General features: G+C 41.5%; 1 protein-coding gene across 3 annotated transcripts in view; it reads left to right on the top strand.

The window, feature by feature from the left end:
- Positions 1-15010, top strand: part of ESR1 (estrogen receptor 1) — a 270964-nt gene that overhangs the window by 221160 nt on the left and 34794 nt on the right. For all 3 annotated transcript variants that reach the window (XM_065931108.1, XM_065931106.1, XM_065931107.1), the window contains one exon: positions 13981-14114. In XM_065931108.1, coding sequence (XP_065787180.1) covers positions 13981-14114 — 134 coding nt within the window. The remainder of the gene's footprint in view (positions 1-13980; positions 14115-15010) is intronic.

Below are 15010 nucleotides of genomic sequence, written 5' to 3'. Positions count from 1 at the left end.
CTTATTCTGACGAAAAACACTTGGAAATTTTCTCTTCTAAAATTAGAGTCTGGATTATCACAAAACATCTTGTCACTTCGGCCTTAGTCCAGATGTCACCGCCCAGAGGACAAGCTAGCTGGAGGTGGCCCTCTGCCACACTATACTGCTCCCTGGTTTAGTTCCTATAAAAGCACGTCTCACAGTTGGAGTTAGTTATCCTACTCATTATTTACTTTTCTTTATCTGCCTTTACCATGTGAATGGAAGCTCTTGGAAAGTGGGGACTTTGACTAACTTGCAAAGTGCTTGGGATCTAAATAAGAGCTTGCTAAATCCTAATGAAATGACTCTAGAATCCCCATGAGAATTCCTAGGTCATTAGTTTAGTTCTTGGCTTGTGTATTGAATATGTGTCATTTGTCCTAAAGGATAGTGAACAGATTCAGGTTTTCCATATAAGAAAGGTGAGGCCATATAGCTCAGGGATTAGAGCACTGGTTTTGTAAAGCAGGAGTTGTAAGTAAAAGACAAGATAAGAAAGGAATTGCTTTTTCTTCAGACATTTCAATGGCCATAAGTGATTATGTTGCATTTAATTTCTGCACCATAAGCAGCATTTGGTGGTGCATTTTGGTTTGTTTTTTTGTGTGTGTGTGCATAAGAACTTTTTCAATTAGAATGGTGAGGATAGGAAATATGAATTTTATTTTCTTCTTGGTAAGAATCTGCTGCAATTCAGGAGACCTCGGTTTGATTCCTGGCTCGGAAAGATCTGCTGGAGAAGGGATAGGTGACCCGCTCCAGTGTTCTGGCCTAGAGAATTTCACGGGCTGTATAGCCCACGGGGTCACAAAGAGTCAGAGATGACTGAGCGACTTTCACTTCATAGAGACTTGGGGCTTCCCTGGTGGCTTGGATGGTAAAGACTCTGCCTGCGATGCAGGAGACCTGGGTTCGATCCCTGGGTCAGGAAGATCCCCTGGAGAAGGGAATGGCTGCCCACATCAGTATTCTTACCTGGAAAATCCCATGGACAGAGGAGCCTGGCGGGCTACAGTCCATGGAGTCATAAAGAATCAGACATGGCTGAGACTTTGAGGCTGAGACTGATGTGTTTTTTCATAGAGACTAGAGGAAAAATTACCCCTGTGAGTCTGGTCTTTGAAAAACACAAATCTTGGTCACTCTTCTCTTAAGTTATCCTCGGCATTCTCTTAAACCTGCAATGGCTCTCTTGGCCTGGGTCTGAAGATCACCCTCCCGATCGAAGCCTGAAGGCCCTGTTTCTTTGGGTGCCGCTTTAGCCTCCTCAGGACCACTGTGCCTGGGATCACAGTGCGTTCCGGCTTTCCAAAGTGTTGACCTTCTTTTTGGTGTCTCAAACTCAACAAGCACTTTGCTTTTGCTTCCCAAACCTACGTACACTTCTCTCTCTTTGATTCACTCTTCCCAAAGTTTTTCCTGACTAATTCCAAGTTCTGTAGGTTTCAGATTAAGTGTCACTTCTTCAAAAAGGTCTTCTCTGAGACCCACCTTTCCTCTGGGTTAAGGCAGTCAGCCCTCTTGTTGCTCTCTTGTAAGACCCTATCCTCTTCCTTCTTGGAACTGATTGCAATTCCTAGTTTTATTTTGTTGTTGTAGTTGTGTGTGTGTGTATTTAATATCTGTCTACCTTACTAAATTGTCCACTGCAGGAGCACAATGTTTTGCTTATTGTTAAACCCTCAATACTCAGCTCAATGCACAGAGCACAGTAGATTCTGATGTTGTAAATCTTCACTGAATGAATAAAGGAATGAATACATTTGATCTTTGAGTTCCTAGTGTCTAGCACTGAATCCGACATATATAATAGACTTAAAAAATAATGTATAACTAAAATCAAGTTAGTGAAGGAGTGTTTATCATACACAGAGAAACAATTATTGGTTTATCAAAAATAGAAACCCTGCTCTCATACAAACCACATTCTCTCTGTTAATTTGTTTGCCTTTGTTTCAATTAATAAAATCTGTTTGTTGAAGTACATGCAAGAGAAACTACCTAACTTCTTTGTGTAATTACAGCATTTTCAAATGAGAAGTGAATAACCAGGGAATTCTTCCCAATGTTTTACATACTTGATGTGGATATCTTAAAAGATTGATCGACTCTCTTTTCAATTGGATATTTGAATAGACACAACCATTAGAGAATTTTCTTCTAGAGACTTACTTTAGCTCTTAAACTGTATACACTGAACAAGCAAACTCAAGTGGATCATTATCTATAGAAGTGCAGAATTCCATCTCCCTTTGGGAAACCATTCAAACCCAGAAGTGTGTTTTACACATTCTGACAGAAGCACCTATAATAGCCAAGTGTAACCTTTTTTCTTGCTATGTTAGCACCCAAAAAATATATGAAAAGAGTGCATGTTAAGGCTTTTTCTGTTTATTAGAAAACATCTCTTGGCTTCAAAACTCTTTTGACTATCAACCTACTAATGTGAGAAAAGTAAATAAGCAACGAATTCCATAGAGTTTTACTCCTGTGTGAGAGGTGGCTTAATAAAGATAATTGGACATTAGATGACTAAGTGTGTGAAGCTAATATACAGACACGTCTTTCAGATAGGCCACTGTAATGTCCCTGTGTAATTTTCATGACAACCATTTGCACCAGTATGAATAGAAAGGGTCTGGATCCTTCTGGGTGAGTAATAGGCATGCCAATTATCTGTACTCTGTTTCCAGGATTAGAGATAGACTCACGGCAACTCTTTTGATCCTGAAGTTCCCCCTTAGTGACTGAAATGAAGAGAGAGGAGAGTCCTCTTGGCTTTGTGTCAGGGCATGATGTTGGGGGGCTGGGGGCGGGGGGGACCATGAGTAGAGTCTTCCTTCTGGAAAGAATGGGATATATGATTTGATATGTGTGGATGGCCAGTCATTCTAAGACTTCAGTCATCAATGAGTTAATGTCTCAGCAAGGCAAGTCTCTGAATGAGAATGACTTTTCTCTTTTTAAAAATATTTATTTATTTGACTGCATGGGATCTTAATTGCAGCACACGGAGTCTTTGTTGTGCCACAAGGGGCTCCGGAGCTCATGGGCTTAGTTTCTCTGTAGCATATGGGATCTTAGTTCCCCAACCAGGGGTCGAACCTGCGTCCCCTGCATTGGAAGGTGGATTCTTAACCACTGGACCACAAGGGAAATCCTAAAGAATTATTTTTTTCTTGAGCTGAACATATCCTTTGGACACTGCCTGAAAGAAAGCCTCATTCCCCTCTTTGATTTTAATGAGCGTGGACTTCCTTATGCTGAAAGAGTCTTTTTGGCATTTTTCCCAGTTTATTGAAAGTCCACTTACTGGGCACTAATGTTGACTGGCTTCTCTTGGTAGACTCCTGTATGTTTCTGAGGAAAACAGCAATAGCAGCAACGATTCATATATATTGAAACAGAAAAACAGACCTAAAGACCTTCTTCCTACTGTTAACCTCTCCTACTTCCTCAGGAAGGTCTGCTTGACTTGCAATGTGTCATCTGAGAACTTTCCGTTTCTAAAATGTTCCCAAATTGTCCCATGCATTTAATCCTCCAACTCTCCATGAAGACATCACTGGCTTTCAGTTTCATAGCAACTCTCCTCAAGGTAATGGACCACTTGAAATCCAGTTCTTCCAAATGAATCATGGAACATAGTTTTTATCTCCGTTTTCTCAGAGTAACTCTAACAAGATGATCTTTTGGCCATATTCTTAAAATTTCCCCTATTGGTTTTTATTGTATTCCACTTTTCCTTTCTCTGCCTAAACACTGTCCTTTCTAAGAGAAATGACATTTTTGCTAGTTATCATTATGTGTTCTTAGCTTATTTGCCTTGACGTATAGCCTACGATAGGTAGGTAAAGTACGCTCACATATAAAACATAGACTTTGATCCAAAGCCACATGGGTTACATGTTCTCAGGTGGGGTGGCTGAGCCCTAAGAGAAATATGCTGTCCTTCTAGTGAGTTTGTTCAGCATATCCTTGCAGACATCAGATCATTTGCTTTTATTCAGAATCATTTTCAGAATAAAAGCCTTCAAACCTGGGAGGTCTTTGAAGAGTCGGAAGCAAATGAGTCCTGGGTAATTTTTCAAAACACTCAGACCTTTGGTCAACTCTAAACCAGTCACTTAATACTAGGCTTTGTTATAATGATAGGAACCTTGATCTCAGTGATCTTAAGATTCTTGTTGTTGTTGTTTACTTGCTAAGCTGTGTCTGATTCTTTGAGATTCCGTGGACTTTAGCCCACCAGGCTCCTCTATGCACAGGACTTCCCAGCAAGAATTCTGCAGTGGGTTGACATTTCCTTCTCCAGGGGGTCTTCCTAACCCAGGGATTGAACCCAAGTCTCCTGCTTAACAGGCAGATTCTCTACCACTGAGCCACCTAGGAAGTCCTTGTAAGAGTCTACATTTCAGTTATTTGGTTTCTTCACTCCTTGACTGGATGTCACCAGCAGTATCATATTTTGGAGGCTCCCTCTCCAGGAATTCAGCCCCTGGAGCCTCAAATTTCTCCATCCTTTATGGCAAATACTCATCAACTTCTTTCCTAATGATACCAGCTAGAAGTCTCTGGTTTCTCTGAAGCAAGATGTCACAGAGATACATTTCTTATATCCCTTTGGTCAGTTGTTAGTGGTCACCATGTCTCAGAAGAGCACATCTTTGCATCCTAAGTGTATTTGTGTGTCAGCTGTTGTGTCTCGGGTGGCTTGGAGCGCAGAGGATGCACCTATGCATCTATTCTGTGTCATGGGGTATAGGCTGAGTATTGTCACGGTTCTCCCTAAAATGTCTGCTGCTCAACACAGTGAAAATCTGCTTCTTACTCAGGTTACCATCCAGTGCAGGCATCTTCCTTGGCAGGTGACCTTCCAACTCAAGGAACCAGGCCAGGGCCTTTCTAACCTCAGTCTCTGCCCTCTGCTAGGTCCGCGGAATGCTCTGTATTCAGGCAGTAGGTGGGGACAGGGACTGGAGAGGCATGTCTGTTTCTTATCTATCCACTTTATCACAGAAGTGGTCCCAGTTGCTTCCCCTAACTTTCCACTAGCCAGAACCCAGGCCCATGTCCACTTTTAACTTCCAGGGAATATTGGGAAATGTTTGTATGTCTAGGAGGAAGCCCAGGAGGGAAAGGAAATATCTGGTCACCAAATATCCACTCCCCCCATACCCAAAATTCACTCTGTTCCTCTCCAAGAGAGAGAATTCAGAGTTCAGCCATGTGCTTGGTTCCAAGGCAGTCCTGCACACTGATTTCTCAGGAATGTGTGGTCCCCTCTGTCCAGCACAGATATGGCCTCTCCTGGTTTGGTTACCTCGACCCACAAATACATTCAGTATCTCCCAGTGGAGTAGGGGCGAAAGAACAGCAATAAAAAGTCAATTGAGAAACAAGGAAGTAGGAATCAGTTCAGTTTAGTTAAGTCTCTCAGTCGTGTCCGACTCTTTGCGACCCCATGAATCGCAGCACGCCAGGCCTCCCTGTCCATCACCAACTCCCCGAGTTTACTCAAACTCATGCCCATCGAGTCGGTGATGCCATCCAGCTATCTCCTCCTCTGTCGTCCCCTTCTCCTCCTGCCCCCAATCCCTCCAAGCATCAGGGTCTTTTCCAATGAGTCAACTCTTTGCATGAGGTGGCCAAAGTATTGGAGTTTCACCTTCAGCATCAGTCCTTCCATTGAACACCCAGGACTTATCTCCTTCACGATGGACTGGTTGGATCTCCTTGCAGTCCAAGGGACTCTCAAGAGTCTTCTCCAACACCACAGTTCAAAAGCATCAAATTTTCGGCGCTCAGCTTTCTTCACAGTCCAACTCTCACATCCATACATGACCACTGGAAAAGCCATAGCCTTGACCAGATGGACCTTTGTTGGCAAAGTAATGTCTCTGCTTTTTAATATGCTATCTAGGTTGGTCATAACTTTCCTTCCAAGGAGTAAGCATCTTTTAATTTCATGGCTGCAGTCACCATCTGCAGTGATTTTGGATAGCCTGTGTCATTTGTCAGACAATAGTCAGTATCGAGACTGCAAAAAACCAAGAGCTTTATCTCACATCTTAAGAACTGCAATTCAGGAGATACAGATTCAGATAAAGCTGAGAGTGTTCTGGGAAAGAGAGTCGGGAATTTCTAAAGGCAGAAGTCACCAGGCTGTCCTCTGATACGAGAAAAGAAATATTTATTTTTGAGGGATAGGCTGTCATGAGTTGCTTTAGAATAAGAATCTGATAAACATTTTGAGTTTCTGGCAAAGGTTCTGGATATCTTCCTTAGGACAGTGAGTGGTCAAATGTCAGGTTCCATCCAGGCTGAGATGTGCTCAAGTTCCACTTCCTTCAGGCCTCCTGGCACCATCGGTCTCTTAGCAATACTGGCTCCATTTTGATTTTCTTGTCACATACTCTTTCATACCAGTCATAACATTGTACTGAATAGAATGTGTATGCATACTAAGTCACCTCAGTCGTGTCTGACTCTTTGTAACCCTATGGGCTGTAGCCCACCAGGCTCCTCTGTCCATGGGATTCTCCAGGCAGCAATACTGGAGTGGATTGCCATGCCCTCCTCCAGGGGATCTTCTTGACCCTGAGATCAAGCCCATATCTCTTAGGTCCTCCTGCACTGGGAGGCGGTTCTTTACCACTAGTGCCACTGGGAAGCCCACTAGACAGAATGTGGAGGTTTCTACTCTGAGGAGCCTGAAAGTTCTTTAATTAGTTCCTAAATTTGCTGTCTGGGGAGAAGGAACTTTCCATTCTTCTTCGAGAACCCTGACTTCACCTTCTGGGAGGTTCTTTCTTTCCATCATCCACATTGGCTACAGCTAAAGTGAGCGCGAGACTGCTTCTCCTTCAGTGACCTCTGCCATGTTCATAGCACATCCTGTTGGCACACGTTCCGAGTCTGCCTGAGTCCTTTCTCCATCCCCTGTCTGAATGAAGAGCACTTCAAGGACCTCTGCAGGGCAGAGCTAGAGGTTAGAGGGATCCTGAGTCCCTGCATGGGAAGTTCATTTGCCAAGGAAGATGCTTACATTGGACAATGATCTGAGATGGGAATACACTTTATTGTGGTGAGCAGCCTAAATTTTAGGGTTAGAGACTTGAACAATCAAAGGCTTTTGTTTATTAGTTCAGACTTGTGATTTCTTTGGTAGTACAGTTGTCTTAAAAAAAAAAAAAAAAAGAAGAAGAGTAGGCTTCTATTCCATTTGCCCTTGTCAGTTTCATCTGCTGGTAACCACATCCAAGGTCTTTCCTCGACACACTTCTCAAGTCTGATGTTCTCATTTGCTTCTTTGTCCTTTGGCCTCTCCCCCATGATTTATTGGTGACAACCTTGAGGCTATTTGAAACCACAGGCTTGGATGAAGAGGTTAGACCCTCTTGATGTCACCCTTTACCACCTGAGGTGCTTTAAACTCTCTGAATCTAAACTTGTAAATCAAAAAGTCTTACTGGGTCTTCCAAATACAGAATGCTTTTTGACTTCATCTCTTTAATATTTCATAGCCAGGAACATTTGGCTTTTCCAAATTTGTAAGGCTATTTATCTTTGGGATTTCCCCATTTCCTTCAGTTTCTGTTTCAGAATCACTTCATTCTTGCCTGAGTACACTTCTTTTTTGTATGGACAGCCACATACCATCACTTGGACTCCCTCTATCCACTTCTCCAGGTGAGTGGTCTGCCTTCCAAGTTCTTTCAGACCATGGTTTTACCTGGTAATTTGCCAACAGGGCTCTCTAGCTTGCTATATCTATTTCTTATTACTCAGTATCAAGGGTGTGAATATTTCTATATCAACACCTCACTTCCAGGGCCAATTTCATTATTGATTCTCGTAAACCAACCACTATATCAAGCAATCATATATTAATGACTTACTTATTTCTCATTCAACCTACAGTCCACTGTGAGTATATACTCATTCAGGCACACAGAATTTAAGTAACTGGTTCAAGGTGACATAATTGGTAAATAATGGTCTCAAGATTTGGACCTGGCAGTCAGATTCCAGAGTCTTAGCCACTTTCCTCTCAAGTAATCAGCTTTAAGATACAGCCATTCCAATGTTGTATCTCTCAAGATACCTTACAATTTGCCATCTTTAGTATTTTTTCCATACATCAAAGGGTTGTATATGTAAACCTCTTGATCATACAAATATTTATGGGGTCATAGCATGTCAGAGCATGTGCTGAGAGATTTAGTAGCATCAAAGATACAGAAACTCTTTATTTTGTTATTGGAGTATAATTGCTTTACAATGTTGTGTTAGCATCTGCTGTACAATGAAGTGAATCAGTTATGTGTGTACATATATCCCCTCCGTGTTGGAGCTCCCTCCCACCCCGCCACCCCCATGCATCTAGGTCATCACAGAGGACAGGCTGAGTTCCCTTTGCTTTACAGTAGGTTCCCACTAGCTATCTATCTTACACATGGTAATGTATATATGTCAACCCTGACCTCCCAGTTCATCCCACCTTCTCCTTCCCCCGCTATGTTCACATGTCCATTCTCTATGTCTGCATCTCTGTTCCTGTGCTAGAGGTAAGTTCATCTGTGCCATCTTTCCCCATATATAAGTTAACACTCTTGATATTCAAAAGCATCTTAATTTTTAGCCTTTCTCTAACCATGTTGTAATTTTTCAGGATAGCTCACTTGAATATCTTATGTTGATCTCCTGGGTTTTCTGTCTCCATCTATCAATGCTCATTTATACAGAGAGAGGCTACGAGGTGGGCTTCCCTAGTGTCTTCAGTGGTAAAGAATCTGCCTGCCAATGCAAAAGACGTGGGTTCAATCCCTGGGTCGGGAATACCCCCTGGAGAAGGAAATTCCAATCCACTCCAGTGTTCTTGCCTGAGAAATCCTATGGATACAGGAGCCTGATGGGCTACAGTCCAAGGGGTTGCATAAGAGTCAGACACGACTTAGCAACTAAACAACAATAACAACCAAGTCCAAGGGGTAGCTTTACGTTTTAAGATGACTTTTGGAGATATGCAAGTGCAGGTTTGCATCAAGTTTTCATATCCTCATTAGAGTTCTTTATTTCACCTGTGGAGGAATGAGTACTTAAGGGCTTCGGTAAAACGGGCATTCATTTCTGTAGAGGAGAACCCTCCATGATCTAACACGCTTTCCAAACCTGTTTCTTCCCCCATAACTTAAGTGCACTGGATTGCATTGGGAGAGAGGGTAAGGAGAAGAATGAGGTTTTCCCTCAAGGCAATTCTGGGGTGATCTGAACAGCAGACTGTCGATGACGAGAGTTGGTCATTGCAGGCTGACATGTCTCACAGTCGGAGTCATGGGCTGGTCTGCCTGGTAAACTACTTGGGTGATCTATGCCTGAAGCTGGGCTTCTTTAAAAAAATATATCTTGTTCTTTAAAAGCCCACATGTCTCACAGCCTCAGGCATACCTCAAGGATTTAGGCTAATCCTGTCTTATTGTAGTCAGGTTACCTCCAGATTCTTAGCAATCACCCCTTGGCTGGTGCCATTGACTCATCTGTTTCCTCTGATATTGAGTTAACTGTGCTAATCTAATTGGCTCCTTAAAGTTAGTGCAGGGTATTTCATCAGGGATTGAAAATGAATCGCTGACCCCAGTGTGTTATGACCTCTGTGGATAGTAAACGATACTTTTGTGTCAGGCAGGTGATGGGCGTCTGTTAACCTTCCAAATCCATGTGGATTTGTACCTGATCTTAGGGTGAGAAATCATCTGTCCACTGGCTCACTCGGCAAACCTTGTCACCTGGTGGTAATGCCGATGGGAGACCCTCATGTATCATGAAATCAGTTATTTCCATGCAGCTGCCATTCTAGTAATTCACTGAAAATATCATCAGGGCTATCAGAGTACATGCTTTTTATTGATTATACAAATAATGGATTGGCTGAAGCGTTTAGACCAAATGAAGTTTTTTCACTGAAAGACAATGTGTTTATTCTTATGGAGACATCAACATCAAGTTTATCCAGACTCTTAGAGCACGGCTTAGAAAATTGCAGCTTCACTGCAGTGAATATTCCCCCAGGAACCTCAGAGTTGAAACTCACACCAGTACATATGAAACACTTCTGCTTTCTTGGAAGGTTAGACCCAGGGTCCTTCTATCAAACTGTCTCAGTGATTTATACTTAATGTATGCTCCCTCCATGTCCTCTAAAAGAAAGCGTGCATGTGCGTGCAAACACATGTCCAAATACACACACACACACACACACACACACAGATACACATTAAGAACCGAATTGAGAGCCGTGGGGTGCGCCATGGCTGAGGGCTTGGTCCTAAAGTGTGCTGAAGTGCCAGCGTGGTGCTGTGGCCGGGTAATAACTGCCGCTTAGAAATGCCAGGATCGCATCCGATGAGAAGAGGCTGAGAAGAATACACTCTCACTGGCAGAGTGAAGAACAAACTCCTCATGAGAAAATGTAGGAGACTGTCGTAAGGGGTGAGAAGAAAAGAGGATTGTTAAGACTCCACTATCTCAGTTTCTGAACTGAACTTTTGCTCACAGCAGGCAAACACAGGCTCCCTCCCACACTGAGAAGCTGTCCCCTGCTGGGTGTGCAGTCTGTTAAGTAAACAGACTTTATACTGAGAAAGGAACATTTCTCTATTTTGGCTATGAGTTGTTATTTTTAAAGCTTTAGCCTCCAAACATCTCCCCCTCTCCTTGTTTATTTTTTCACTAGAAGGAAGAAAAAAATCAGCTACAGGACAGAAAAGCTCACTTCTAGATTAAGGCCACTTTTGGTTTAAGGCTCACTTGGGCTTGAAGCCCACTCACCTTTTGGTGTAACCACGAGCTCATTCCTCCCGTGGAGCAATATATCTTTTCAAGATTCCCCTCTGCTTACGTTGAGTGCTCACGAACCCAGATTTCCACAAAGCAGAATGCACTTTGGGAATTGTTTCCTGGATACTTCAGGTAAAAAGGCCAGGCTCTACCCTGATATCTATGGCTCTACCTATTTATCACTATGTCTGTCAGTTCAGTTCAGTCGCTCAGTCGTGTCCGACTCTTTGAGACCCCATGAACCGCAGCACGCCAGGCCTCCCTGTCCATCACCAACTCCCGGAGTTTACTCAAACTCATGCCCATCGAGTCAGTGATGCCATCCAGCCATCTCATCCTCTGTCGTCCCCTTCTCCTCCTGCCCTCAATCTTTCCCAGCATCAGGGTCTTTTCCAATGAGTCAACTCTTCGCATCAGCTGGCCAAAGTATTGGAGTTTCAGCTTCAACATCAGTCCTTCCAATGAACACCCAGGACTGATCTCCTTTAGGATGGACTGGTAGGATCTCCTTGCAGTCCAAGGGACTCTCAAGAGTCTTCTCCAACACCACAGTTCAAAAGCATTAATTCTTTGGTGCTCAGCTTTCTTCACAGTCCAACTCTCGCATCCATACATGACTATTGGAAAAACCATAGCCTTGACCAGACAGACCTTTGTTGGCAAAGTAATATCTCTGCTTTTTAGTATGCTCTCTAGGTTGGTCATAACTTTCCTTCCAAGGAGTAAGCATCCTTTAATTTCATGGCGGCAGTCACTGTCTGCAGTGATTTTGGAGCCCCCCAAAATAAAGTCTGACACTGTTTCCCCATCTATTTTCCATGAAGTGATGGGACCAGATGCCATGATCTTAGTTTTCCAAATGTTGAGCTTTAAGTCAACTTTTTCACTCTCCTCTTTCACTTTCATCAAGAGGCTCTTTAGTTCTTTTTCACTTTCTGCCATAAGGGTGGTGTTGTCTGCATATCTGAGGTTATTGATATTTCTCCCGGCAGTCATGATTCCAGCTTGTGCTTCTTCCAGCCCAGCGTTTCTCATGATGTACTCTGCATATAAGACATATACCATGTCTGTAGCTAAGACTTAAATATGGCCCCTGCGGTGCGCTACATGCCATTTAAGCACTTTACATAAAAACTCATTTACCCTTAACCGAGAACTTTATGGCGATTGCTTCAATATTGATGTGGGTTAAATATGGAGAGACTGTTATTCAATGTAACACACCTCTTCTGGGGAATATGCCTTGTTATATTGCACTCATCTTTTTCCTTATCTGTCTTGACTCTGTTTTGAATCTATTTAAAATTTATATTGAAGTAAATTTGATATACAGTATTGCATTAGTTTCTGGTGTATAGCAAATGATCCAGTTATATATATGCACATATATATTCATTTTCAGATACTTTTCCATTATAGTTAATTGCAGGATATTGAAGATATTGAATGTAGTTATTCTATACTGTGCAATACAGTAGTATCTGGTTGTTTATTGTATACGTAGTAGTATGTATCTGCTAATCCCAAACTTCTAATTTATCTCACCCCCACCTCAATCTCTATATTAACAAGGTCCATGGTTTTCCTCTCTGTACCCTAATGTTAACACAAAGCCTCATTTATAATGGGCCCTCAGTAAGTCATTTTGAATGTGCTTAGCCATAAACATAAGTATAGTCATTGCATGAAATGTTTGTGACAGCACAGTACTTGAAATCAAACTAAACGTCAAACAACAAAAAACTGATTAAAGAAATAAAAGCATTTTGTTTGGTGAAAAACTGTGCTGCTATTAAAAACAGTTGATGAAGAACTCTAAAGTATATCAATTAAAAACAAAATAAAGTGCTAGACAATGTGTTTACTGTTCATGTTTTAAATTTTTATATATGTCACAAACATATGTTTGCATATGCATAAAATATCTTAGGTTCTTCCTATGCCCCAAGCTCATCATGCCCCAAATTCAGTTAATCAATAACAGGATGAATGCATTCCTTTTACATATATCATCTCTGCATTTAGTTTCTGTACCAATCCTATTGAAAAATATACTAATACTTTCTTTTGAAGATATTGCATGTTTTGAACCTTTGAAAGTGAAAACTGAAAGTGAAGTCACTCAGTGGTATCCGGCTCTTCGCGACCCCATGGATTGTAGCTCACCAGGCTCCTCCGTCCATGGGGTTTTCCAGGCAAGAATACTAGAGTGGGTTGCCATTTCCTTCTCCAGTGGATCTTCCTGATCCAGAGATCTCCCACATTGTAGGCAGACGCTTTACTGTCTGAGCTATCAGGGAACTTCCCTTTAGGTTTGCTTATTTAATAGTTACAACTACTAATGTTAAATCCTTGACACCAAAGCTGTGTTGTACAGGGAAAATGCTTAAACTTCTTATAATGATGTAAGCCCTCTTTCATCTTCTTTCCCAGACTACTGCCCTATCTTCTTCTCCCTCCAGATTTTTTCACACTGTTCCTCCTTTCCATGTTTAGAGTCTCTTCCGATGATGCTTTCATACCTCAACTCAATGAAATCCTACATTTTCTTAAAGTGTCCACTCAATGCCACCTGCTCAGCATCTTTACCTGTCATCCTAGGCAACACTAATGGTTTCCACACAACTACAGCTCATAGTTTTCATAGTTGGTCCTATATCTCCAAATCATTTTATATAAGTTTATTAATACAAATTGTATTATCTCAAGGTCATGAGCATATTGATGTTAGAGGCCCTATTTTTATTCTCATTATTATCACAACAACTAGAATATAGTAGGTGATTGATAAATATTTATTAGAAAAATGTATTTACCTGAATTAAAATCATGTTTAATTATCCATAGGTTGAAGAACTTCATATTTAACATAACAGATTTGGGAACTGAACAAGACGTCTTTTCTAAGAATTTGAAATGGGAGTCTTTTTATTGATGGAAAATCTTTTTTCATCTTGCCTTCTAGAATTCAAGTGAATGTTCATGCTCCATGAAGAGAACTGGCTGTGGTTTTTTGTTACAGATTTGGAACCAGTAGATTCTTATGAATGTGAACCTTATCATGTCTTCTGGAATTTTTTTGTCCTTTAATATTTTTGTCTGTGTGTCTTTTCATAGGAACCAGGGAAAATGTGTGGAAGGCATGGTGGAGATCTTTGACATGTTGCTGGCTACATCTTCTCGGTTCCGTATGATGAATCTCCAGGGCGAGGAGTTTGTGTGCCTCAAATCCATCATCTTGCTTAATTCTGGTGAGTGAATCACATGAGAAAATTTAGTGCCAAGTTACTGGAAAAAACATTTATTTGTATTTTTCAACCAGATGCAAGCTACCTATTACAAAGGCATAATCACAAATTGAAAACAGCAACTAATGTACATTTAAATTAGTTATCTTTTTGGCACTAGGGATAAAGAATCTGCCATTTTGATTCCTCTGTCAGGAAAATCCCCTGGAGGGGGAAATGGCAATCCACTCCAGTATTGCCTGGAAAATCCCAAGGACAGAGGAACCTAGTGGGCTAGAGTCCATGGGGTCTCAAAGAGTCTGGCACAGGTGAGCACAGACACATCTTCTTTGTAGATGACTTATGGAGGCAAAACCATGCTGATCAAATAAGACTAATGAAAGCAAAAATTCAACATTGAATCAGGTGGCCTTGTTGAAGTATTAGCATCCTTCCACAGATATGGGTTTATTTATTTATTTTTATTAAAAATGACACATGTATATATGGACATAAGTCTGTTGTTAGTTGTATGTGTCAGAAAGTAAGTAGAGTGGTTGACCCTGTTAGGATATTGTGACTAGTTCCAAGCTTCAGATCATAAGGAAAGAGGCTTATTTGAGACAGACTATGTTTCTGGTCAAAACTGATTAGCTGAAAAATACCATTGACTCAGAGATAGAAAAACCTAATTCTAAAACCAAGGAACATGGAATTTGGTATGTTGGTCCAGCTAAAAGAGTGGTTTTCATTTGATCCATGGTATCCAATTCAACTGTCCTTTCCTATTTATTCATTTGAGAAATCTTAGCTGAGAGTGGCATCTTTTTTTTTTTTTTTCACTAGTGAGGTTGGCTGTTGCATAATGAGTCACTCCAGGTCATCCAGATGGAAACTGTGGCTCAGCCTGAATTAGCACC

Source organism: Muntiacus reevesi, chromosome 3 (genome assembly GCF_963930625.1).
Source record: "Muntiacus reevesi chromosome 3, mMunRee1.1, whole genome shotgun sequence".
In the NCBI taxonomy this organism is placed as follows: domain Eukaryota; kingdom Metazoa; phylum Chordata; class Mammalia; order Artiodactyla; family Cervidae; genus Muntiacus; species Muntiacus reevesi.
This window is presented reverse-complemented; position numbering and strand designations above follow the sequence as displayed.